The sequence below is a fragment of the Oncorhynchus mykiss genome, chromosome 10 (genome assembly GCF_013265735.2).
Source record: "Oncorhynchus mykiss isolate Arlee chromosome 10, USDA_OmykA_1.1, whole genome shotgun sequence".
NCBI classification, from domain to species: domain Eukaryota; kingdom Metazoa; phylum Chordata; class Actinopteri; order Salmoniformes; family Salmonidae; genus Oncorhynchus; species Oncorhynchus mykiss.
The window spans coordinates 61186536-61197393 of NC_048574.1; the positions used below are offsets into that span (position 1 = coordinate 61186536).

The 10858-nt window shown below is 42.4% G+C and overlaps 1 protein-coding gene across 1 annotated transcript; it reads right to left on the minus strand.

Annotated features, from left to right (window-relative positions):
- Window positions 1-74: 74 nt before the first annotated feature.
- Window positions 75-9416, minus strand: LOC110534429 (thioredoxin-related transmembrane protein 2-B). The gene is made up of 8 exons (XM_021619286.2): window positions 9074-9416; window positions 8466-8526; window positions 6713-6826; window positions 6437-6513; window positions 6070-6176; window positions 5800-5865; window positions 5525-5654; window positions 75-1399 (listed from the first exon to the last, which is right to left on the minus strand). Exons 1-8 carry the CDS (start codon window positions 9260-9262, stop codon window positions 1220-1222), a joined length of 924 nt encoding a protein of 307 aa, XP_021474961.1. The 5' UTR covers window positions 9263-9416; the 3' UTR covers window positions 75-1219.
- Between the last annotated feature and the right edge of the window lie 1442 nt (window positions 9417-10858).

The window sequence follows — 10858 nt, forward strand, 5'->3', positions numbered from 1 at the left end:
ATTTCTTATAGTATAGTGCAACTTGAAATGTAAAGGCAATGTTCCTGTGGTCAGGAACATTACCAGACTCAATGTATTCATGTACACATTTTTATTGCATAAAAAAAACATGTCAGACACCTCAAGCGGCAGGCTCACCCATTCAATCTACACATTCTGAACGGAAGGTTGAGACCGAATTCTACAGTAACCAAGGGAATGTCAAACAAGTAGTAAAACGTTATGTTACATCACCTAGAGATGCTGGTGTCAAAATGTTAATAGTTTAGATGGAAGCCAGCCCTGAAATGGGAGCGTTTGAAAGTAAACATGTAATTCTACCTATTCTGTCAGGGTGGAGAGGAGTGAGGGATATTCTGTCATGGAGGGGATTGAGAGATATTCTGTCATGGAGGGGAGTGAGGGATAGAGACTACCAGTGCCTCCCTCAACCATCTCTGATATGACTATTTTATAGATGACAAAATAACAGGTCTAGTTCTCACATGGAGTTAGCGTTATTAGCCAAATGCTCTGTTCACTCCAGCATCATCTTGAACTGAAAACTATTAGGTGACAACCACTTATGGAAGAGAAAAAAAATAAAACAAGTTTCCTCTCAAAGACAGAGGCCGTGGCTCATACACATTATCATGGACCCAGTTGAAGGTAGGGAGCTGGCGTAAAATATTTGACCATGTCTAAGCCATTTCAGACGAAGCCAATGTAACCTCAGTTCAATGGGTGCATGCAATTTGTCTCACCAAGCATGGACTGGACGGAGTGTAAATTCACACTATATCCCAAATGGGACACGTTTTAAATCAAGTGAAACACTAGGAATGGAGTGTATAATTGTAGTGTGCCAATATTAAAGCCTAAATAAAATGTATTCAATTGTTAAGTCATGTCACACCCCTTTTCCCTAGTGCACTATATTAGGTAATATAATGCCATTTGGGACACAACCAATGATGAGCATAGAGTTTCTCCAGGGAACTGGAGGAAAGATCGATGCAACTCATAAGTATGACGGAGACGTACAAATCTAACTGTACAGTTGAGATATTAGTTAATATTGAGTTAATCATAATCACATTTTGCAACTGAAATCGTGTTGTACATAGCAAAATAAAAAAGGATTCGTAACAATCATGTTTGTTCCCTCGATAGAACATAACACCAGCTAGTCCCATTGTGATGTCCCAGCGTTCTTCTGAGGCCACTACCCCTGACAATTCTATTTGTCCTTCTTGGTCTCCGTCTCCTCCACCTGGGCGTCGACCTCAGGCTCCTCCTCTTCGTGCAACGGCGGGAACTGTGATTCGTTGATCTTGTCGCTCCAGTCTCCCTTGGACTTATTGAGTTTCTTGGACTTCTGGTAGAGCTCGTTCAGGTTGAACTCCCGGATGATGTTCTCCTGTTGAGAGTGAGTGTGTGCATGTTTGGGTTTACAGACATTTGTCAAATTAAGTGGAAGTATATGCATATCCCCCGTGCATCCCGCAAAGGCGGAGGTGTTGCTAACATTTACGATAGCAAATTTCTATTTACAAAAAAAAAAGATGTTTTCGTCTTTTGAGCTTCTAGTCATGAAATCTATGCAGCCTACTCAATCACTTTTTATAGCTACTGTTTATAGGCCTCCTGGGCCATATACAGCGTTCCTCATTGAGTTCCCTGAATTCCTATCGGACCTTGTAGTCATAGCAGATATTCACATTTTTGGTGACTTTAATATTCACATGGAAAAGTCCACAGACCCACTCCAAAAGGCTTTCGGAGCCATCATCGACTCAGTGGGTTTTGTCCAACATGTCTCTGGACCCACTCACTGTCATACTCTGGACCTAGTTTTGTCCCATGGAATAAATATTGTGGATCTTAATGTTTTTCCTCATAATCCTGGACTATCGGACCACCATTTTATTACGTTTGCAATTGCAACAAATAATCTGCTCAGACCCCAACCAAGGAACATCAAAAGTCGTGCTATATATTCACAGACAACACAAAGATTCCTTGATGTCCTTCCAGATTCCCTCTGTCTACCCAAGGACACCAGAGGACAAAAATAAGTTAACCACCTAACTGAGTAACTCAATTTAACCTTGCGCAACACCCTAGATGCAGTTGCACCCCTAAAAATATTTCTCATAAGAAACTAGCTCCCAGGTAAACAGAAAATACCCGAGCTCTGAAGCAAAGCTTCCAGAAAATTGGAACGGAAATGGCGCCAAACCAAACTGGAAGTCTTCCGACTAGCTTGGTACCGAAGAGCCCTTACTGCTGCTCGATCATCCTATTTTTCCAACTTAATTGAGGAAAATAAGAACAATCCGAAATTCCTTTTTGATACTGTCGCAAAGCTAACTAAAAAGCAGCATTCCCCAAGAGAGGATGGCTTTCACTTCAGCAGTGATAAATTCATGAACTTCTTTGAGGAAAAGATCATGATTATTAGAAAGCAAATTACGGACTCCTCTTTAAATCTGCATATTCCTTCAAAGCTCAGTTGTCCTGAGTCTGCACAACTCTGCCAGGACCTAGGATCAAGAGAGACGCTCAAGTGTTTTAGTACTATATCTCTTGACACAATGATGAAAATAATCATGTTTGTCTCTGTGAATGGTTTGTCCTCTGACAAATCAACTGTAAATGTCGGTGTTCCTCAAGGTTCCGTTTTAGGACTACTATTGTTTTCACTATATATTTTACCTCTTGGGGATGTCACTCGAAAACATAATGTTAACTTTCACTGCTATGCGGATGACACACAGCTGTACATTTCAATGAAACATAGTGAAGCCCCAAAATTGCCCTCGCTAGAAGCATGTGTTTCAGACATAAGGAAGTGGATGGCTGCAAACTTTCTACTTTTAAACTCGGACAAAACAGAGATGCTTGTTCTAGGTCCCAAGAAACAAAGACATCTTCTGTTGAATCTGACAATTAATCTTAATGGTTGTACAGTCGTCTCAAATAAAACTGAAGGACCTCGGCGTTACTCTGGACCCTGATCTCTCTTTTGAAGAACATATCAAGACCATTTCAAGGACAGCTTTTTTCCATCTACGTAACATTGCAAAAATCAGGAACTTTCTGAAAAAAATGCAGAAAAATTAATCCATGCTTTTGTCACTTCTAGGTTAGACTACTGCAATGCTCTACTTTCCAGCTACCCGGATAAAGCACTAAATAAACTTCAGTTAGTGCTAAACACGGCTACTAGAACCAAAAACATTGATCATATTACTCCAGTGCTAGCCTCCCTACACTGGCTTCCTGTCAAGGCAAGGGCTGATTAAGATTTTACTGCTAACCTACAAAGCATTACATGGGCTTGCTCTTATCTCTCTGATTTGGTCCTGCTGTACATACCTACACGTACGCTACGGTCACAAGACGCAGGCCTCCTAATTGTCCCTAGAATTTCTAAGCAAACAGCTGGAGGCAGGGCTTTCTCCTATAGAGCTCCATTTTTATGGAATGGTCTGCCTACCCATGTAAGAGACGCAAACTCGGTCTCAACCTTTAAGTCTTTACTGAAGACTCATCTCTTCAGTGGGTCATATGATTGAGTGTAGTCTGGCCCAGGAGTGTGAAGGTGAACGGAAAGGCTCTGGAGCAACGAACCGCCCTTGCGGTCTCTGCCTGGCCGGTTCCCCTCTTTCCACTGGGATTCTCTGCCTCTAACCTTATTACAGGGGCTGAGTCACTGGCTTACTGGGGCTCTTTCATACCGTCCCTAAGAGGGGTGCGTCACTTGAGTGGGTTGATTCACTGATGTGATCTTCCTGTCTGGGTTGGCGCCCCCCCTGGGTTGTGGCGGAGATCTTTGTGGGCTATACTCGGCCTTGTCTCAGGATGGTAAGTTGGTGGTTGAAGATATCCCTCTAGTGGTGTGGGGGCTGTGCTTAGGCAAAGTGGGTGGGGTTATATCCTTCCTGTTTGGCCCTGTCCGGGGGAGTCCTCGGATGGGGCCACAGTGTCTCCTGACCCATCCTGTGTCAGCCTCCAGTATTTATGCTGCAGTAGTTTGTGTCGGGGGGCTAGGGTCAGTTTGTTATATCTTGGAGTACTTTTCCTGTCCTATTCGGTGTCCTGTGTGAATTTAAGTGTCCTCTCTCTAATTCTCTCTCTCTCGGAGGACCTGAGCCCTAGGACCATGCCTCAGGACTACCTGACATGATGACTCCTTGCTGTCCCCAGTCCACCTGGCCGTGCTGCTGCTCCAGTTTCAACTGTTCTGCCTTATTATTATTTGACCATGCTGGTCATTTATGAACATTTGAACATCTTGGCCATGTTCTGTTATAATCTCCACCTGGCACAGCCAGAAGAGGACTGGCCACCCCACATAGCCTGGTTCCTCTCTAGGTTTCTTCCTAGGTTTTGGCCTTTCTAGGGAGTTTTTCCTAGCCACCGTGCTTCTACACCTGCATTGCTTGCTGTTTGGGGTTTTAGGCTGGGTTTCTGTACAGCACTTTGAGATATCAGCTGATGTACGAAGGGCTATATAAATACATTTGATTTGATTGGGTGCGTAACCGGATTAGGGCGTCCACACGGTGCTCAGAATGACAAATCACATTTAGATGGTAATTCATTAACAGAAGTCAAGGACACAACAATGTGAGGTCCTTCTTACCTCATTCTGATGTGCACTGAGGATGTTAGAATGACTGTCCACATTTACTTTTCCTCAGCCAAGACGAGTAACGAACAGCAAAATCACTTAGCCTATGTTAATCTTCTGTCCCGCATAGCAGAAAAGGTTAAACTATTCTATTAAAATCAGCTTGTCGAGAAAGAAATAGCCTATTCCAAACAGACTCCAGAACAGTTGGGGGACGTTAGGTCCCAAATCCATACAACCAGTACTGGGCTTTATAAAAAATAAAGTTAACGCAATGAGTCTGATGCAACAGATCAGAACGTTTAACATAAAATGTTGATAAACGTATTTCTTTACATTTTAAGAGCAGCAATGCAAACAAGGCAGTAGGCTACGCACAAACATTCCTTCCATAATGAAATTAGCGGGGAAAATACCCCGCTAATTACCCCTGCCTTCAAAGATGGTCTGATTTTGGCTAGGCTACTTTGAAGCAAGGTAAGACATGCCTCAATATGTATTATTAAAGCGTTCAGGTTTTCGAAAAAATGAAGTATATATTTTCAAAATGCATACTGCCTCCAGTTCATTGCAAAGTGGTGTGTGACATGCTGAAGAGCATGCCTTCCATTGCCCTATGTATGCATGTTCTGTTTGAGATGCTGTAGCAGCTCTCACGGTGTCTGACAGATTTTTCCACTCAAAGGCGCTGTATCCTATACGAGTGTGAGAAAATACATAGCGAATATACTGTACACTAAATGATGCTAATTAACTTAGACCGATAACTACGATTTTCCCCTCTCCCAGTCAATGGGCTGGTGCAAACTCTCTCACACACACACACTAAAAGTCAGCTGTTATCAGCTAACGGAAACCCTGGTGTGTGCGCATTTCTATGTTCTGCTTTGAAACCACTCCTCTCACCTCAGTGAAGCTCCAGGATACGGCCCTACACTTCTTGTCCACCTGGGGGCGTCGCATCACCTCCTTGCCCCCCTGGAACAGCAGCAGCGAGGGCAGCTGCTTGGAGAGGGGCGAGGTACTCACCTTGTACCTGGAGAAGAGCGATGGAGGATGGGAAGCGATTACAATGTTTCAAAATCAGAGACGTTCAATCAGAAATCTACTTCACTTAAATATAATCCAATCTGCAGAGAGAGAGAAAGGAGGAAAGAGAGTGAATGAGAAAAGGGACCTACTTCTTAGACACGTCTCCATACCGGCCGATGTCCACCTTCCCAAACTTGAGCCCAGCACAGTTATACCTGTAACCATGAGAGAGAAAACGTCAATTTCCCAACAAACTCGCAGCAATAGCAGTACCACTTCAGTCGCACCACAAACTGACAGGTGATACTAATAGGGAACACAATCCAGGAGAGGATGTTGATTGACGCTATGGGTTTATGGTGCAATGCATTAAAATGGAGACTTTCGTCGTGTATAGTGAAGATTAGTCGCCGTCTTACTTGAGGGAGAGGTCTGCGTAGACGGCGGCAAAGGACTGACACTCCGGGGACCAGTTAGCGAAGAACTCTACAATCCACGTCACCCTGTTGTCCCTCTCCAACTCGTCCTGCAACAGAGTCACAAGTCAGCCATCAGTTTCACTAAAAGTCCAATTTCAATCAATAAAAGCATCGTCTGCGTGGATCGGTTTTGAAATCACCTGATGAAAATACTTTCAACTGAAATGTCAAAAACAACCTAACTGGTGTCACCTTCGGCGATCCTGTGAAAGTATCATTTATGATACACGCATCTGTGTTGTTTTCAAACTAACATGGCAATATTGTCAGTCACAGTAGAGCCTTAGAGGAAATCTATGGTACTCACATCTATGGTCTTGTCACTGAAGTACTTGATGTACTCTGGGCCCATGTAGAGAGGAGGCTTACAGGTCATCAGGAACACTGGAACACACAATCAGCCAATCAGAGAGCCGAATGAGGGGTCATCAGGTTATAGGTCATGTCATCTAACTAGGCATTTACCGGTATAATTAATTACCACAACAGTACAGGAGTGCGTGTGTGTGTATCCATGTATGTGTATGTATGAACAAAGTGTGTATGCATGCACACATTGTGTGGCGCAAGTGTGCGTACTGACCGATGCAGAGGGTGAGGTAGAGCAGGCCCATGCGGATGTCCAGTCTGAAGAAGAGGATAACGTTGGCAACCTTACTGAACAGAATGATGTTCCCCACATGCTGTTCCACAGTTACTGAGACAATGAGAAATGGAGAGAAGGGGTTAAATCAAGTAAACAACCTTTTTTTCATCTTTAAAAAAAAAAAGAAACTATGGCATAGAATAAGGACAATTTGCAGGTTGAAGACAAGAGTGAACTTGGGGAGGAAACGCAAAGAACAATAACATTTAGAGCGACAGAGAAAGAACCGACGTGAATAGAAGGCAGGAACAAACTGTTTTGTAAAACGACAGGTAAAGGAGTGACACGAAGAACTATGAAGAAAAGTGTAAAAACTTTGAGCCTGAGAAAGAGGGACAGTTAACAGTTGAGGCCTAACAAGTGAGGGATTCACTTTAGGGAGGAGGGGGAGACAGGCCGATGAAAGACGAAGGGAGCGCCAACGACCAACAACAGAGCTACAATAACGTAAACACCACAATGACACCACAAGGTCGACAGACAACACAGCCTTATCATTTCTTCCTATGAACGATCTATTAAAACAGTCCGTTTACAACACTAAAAAGTATTAATTTAAGTAGGGCTGTGCGGACAAGATATTTGCCATAGTAGATTGGATGAATAATTAGAACAGTATCATGAATATACAGCAGTAACCAAGAACAAAAAAATATTTGGCTTTACACCAAACGATTTGCTCAGACAAAGTTTAAGTGTCTGAAATGTTAGCCTTGTGGATACAAAAGTGAAACTTCGCTAGCAATGTGTGTGGGTACCAATCATTTAACGGAAATGGTAGCCATGTGTTGAATGTCATGTAAAACAAACATGTCTGCCTGCTGAAGGAGACCCCTAGCTCAAACTGAGGGTGTTTCCCCTAGATACAACAGCCTCAAAATTGTCTATATCATAAACATTCATCAAAACAAAAATGTGTTTTTTTTTGTCTTCATTTAAGGTTAGGCATATGGTTGGCAGCATGGTTAAGGTTAAAATCAGACTTTTGTGTATTTATTTAACTAGGCAAGCCAGTTAATAACTAATTCTTATTTACAATGACGGCCTACCCCGGCCAAAACTTAACGACGCTGGGCCAATTGTGCGCCGCCCTGTGGGATTCCCAATCACAGCCCGTTGTGATATAGCCTGGAATCGAACCAGGGTCTGTAGTACATTAGACCGCTGCGAAGATCAATAGAAATAGGCGGGGTTTATGACCTCAGCCACCCAAGCCACAGCCTGTTCTCCCCGCTTCCAACACGTAGTCAGTACAGGACCGTCATGGCAAAAACTGACGACTGGCCAATAGCATTTACCCACAGACCACCAGGCTGCTGAATAGCCACCACTAGTCAGCTGTACCCTGCAATCATGTGTGTGTGACCCTGTGCATGTGACTAATAAACTCTAAAATGCTATGTGGCTGTGGTAACTTGTGATGATGACCAACTGATGGGGGGTCAGTATTATAGTGTCTAAACGCAGACAGGTACAACTCCGCTGATGATTAGCCTTTGAATTTAGCTCTGTATGAAACATTTACATGGAGTGAATTAGCGATAGTGAGCTGCTGTATTGGTCAAGGATTTTTGTATAACGATGTGTGCGCCTCTGTTTTTAAGTAAGTAAACAGATGAGAATGGGTCATAAAAGTATGGGTACGCTAGCTAGATCTCTGACAGGGCTCTAGTTCAGGGCTGATACTTACTAGCTCTTCTGTTTTTCATCATGACGATGGCACTGAGGAACATAAGAATCTCCACTTCTCTCTGTGGAACATGAGAATAGAATAAAACATACAGGTCAGGGCATTTCAGTCTTTTGACGTTTAATCTACTGCTTTACATTACAGGGTCGGGGCAGGCGTGCAACTAACTCCAGTTTTTGCCCGTGTACTTTTTTGGGTGGTTTTGGTGTGTGCACTCATGGTGGTAGTGGCACTTTCAGCCCGAGATAAAAAAAAATAAAAAACAAGGTCCTGGTAGCCTAGTATGAGAGGGGGGCACGCACCTGCAAACTCCCCAGTACACCCACCCTTTGCACGGCTCTGTCTCACATCACCTGACTGTTACTTTCCGATTTAGTTTCGGGTTACAGTCTATATAGCATCTTTCAGTGTCGAACCCAGGCCAGCTCCCACCGAATTTCAGAATGGCCATTCATGTAGCGAACTAAACTCCCACTCTGTCATCACATTTAGCATGGGATAGCTAACGTTAGCTCGTTGGCAATCTAACCAGTCTTTATCTCGGCCTAATCACGTGTATCCTTCCTACCATTTTTCAATCCCCATTTGTTACACCATTCAATACTGACCCAGTCAAAGTCGCAGGGGTTGCCATCCTCTCGTTGTGTCGAAAGATGCTCGCAGATGCCTGGCGTCTTGCGGATCATGAGAAACGCGACTGACATGAACAGAGACGCGACATAGTATGGCTTTAGCAGCCACTTGTACACCTGCGGCAAGTGGTAGAGGAATGCAAGGAGAGGTGTTAGCAACGCCATTTTCTAATTTAGATATACAAGTAAAATAAAACTCGCTGGATAAATTTCCAGTCTGCCAATGTGTAAACTGCGAATTAAAGGGCACGAAGGATGTGGCCGAGGTCAATGCGGACGAATCCTTGGAAATAGTCCCGCCTCTTTTGTGAAATGGTGGTGATTGGCCAGTTGAAAACACACAAGGAACAATAATTGGTTACATTTTCCGAAAAAGGAAGGGCAAAAGAAAAAACAGATTCCTCCCTTTCCTTCATTTGGGAAAAAAAAGTGGCGTTTTTGGAATACTTTTTAAATGCAGGGCTTGTTCGAGATTGTAGCCGACAGTGCAGGCAAATCACCAGTGGTGGGAAAATACCCAATTATCATAAAAGTATAGATACCTTTATAGAAAGTCTCTCAAATAAAAGTCAGACAGTAAAATACTACTTGAGTAAAATTATTTGATTTTAAATATACTTAAAGTATCAAAAGTAAATGTAATTGCTAAAATATACTAAAGTATTAAAAGTAAAACAATAAATAATTTCAAATTCCTTATATTAAGCAAAGCAGAAGGCTCCATTTTCTTGTTTTAAAAATGTATGAATGACCAGGGTCAAACTTCAACACTCACAAAATATGCATTTGTGTTTAGTGAGTCTGCCAGGCCAGATGCAGTAGGGATGACGACATGTTTTCTTGATAAGTGCATGCATTTGACAATTGTCCTGTTCTTCTAAGGATTCAAAATGACAGGAGTACTTTTGGTTGTCAGGGAAAATGTATGGCGTAAAAAGTACAACATTTTCTTTAGGAATGTAGTGAAGTAAAAGTAGTCAAAAATATAAATAGTAAAGTACAGATACTCCAAAAAACGACTTAAGTAGTACTTTAAAGTATTTTTACTTAAGTACTTTACACCACTGGTGGAAAGCCTTCCCAAAAGAGTGGAGACTGTTATAGCAGCAAAGGGGGAACTCCACATTAATGCCCATGGTGTAGTTTATGCACCTGTTTCAGCATACGCTACCTATAAAATCAATGTTTTCAGTGTACATGTTCACCTCCGCTTTGAGATTGTGAAACACTGCAAGTCCAATGCTTCCACCAATTGGTCAACTGTGATAGCTGAAAGATGGTTTCTTCCCTGTTTGTGTAAGGAAATACCAAAGGCCGTCATTGTAAATAAGATTTTTTTCTTAACTTAACTTCCTAGTTAAATAAAGGTTAAATAAAAATAAATAAACGTCTTCTTATTTTGCTCAGCAGTTCATGTAGAAGAGTAATTATGGAGTAACAGAGACATCTGCTGGGAGGTTTTTCTGTGTAGCTTTGGTGAAAAAACGCTAAAATGAAGTGTGAAATTGTGAAATGAAGGAAGAATAAAACACATTGGATAATTCTGAAGAGGGGTGTTATCGGTGAGAAATATAATCTTAAAACGCATCCATATTTCAATAAATGTGTATTTATTTAACCAGGCAGGTCAGTTAAGAACAAATAATTATTTACAATGACGGCCAAACCTGGACGACGCTGGGCCAATTGTGCGCTATCCTATGGGATAGCGCACAATTGGATGTGATACAGTCTGGATTCAAACCAGGGACTGCAGTGACA

What these genes read in the sequence shown, in the direction of transcription:
- LOC110534429 (XM_021619286.2), bottom strand. Translation starts at nt 9,262, where the DNA reads ATGGCGTTGCTAACACCTCTCCTTGCATTCCTCTACCACTTGCCGCAG. An exon ending in TACGCAGACCTCTCCCTCAA is followed by an intron (nt 5,866 to 6,069) that starts GTAAGACGGCGA and finishes TCATGGTTACAG; the next exon opens with GTATAACTGTGCTGGGCTCA. An exon ending in TATGGAGACGTGTCTAAGAA is followed by an intron (nt 5,655 to 5,799) that starts GTAGGTCCCTTT and finishes GCTCTTCTCCAG; the next exon opens with GTACAAGGTGAGTACCTCGC.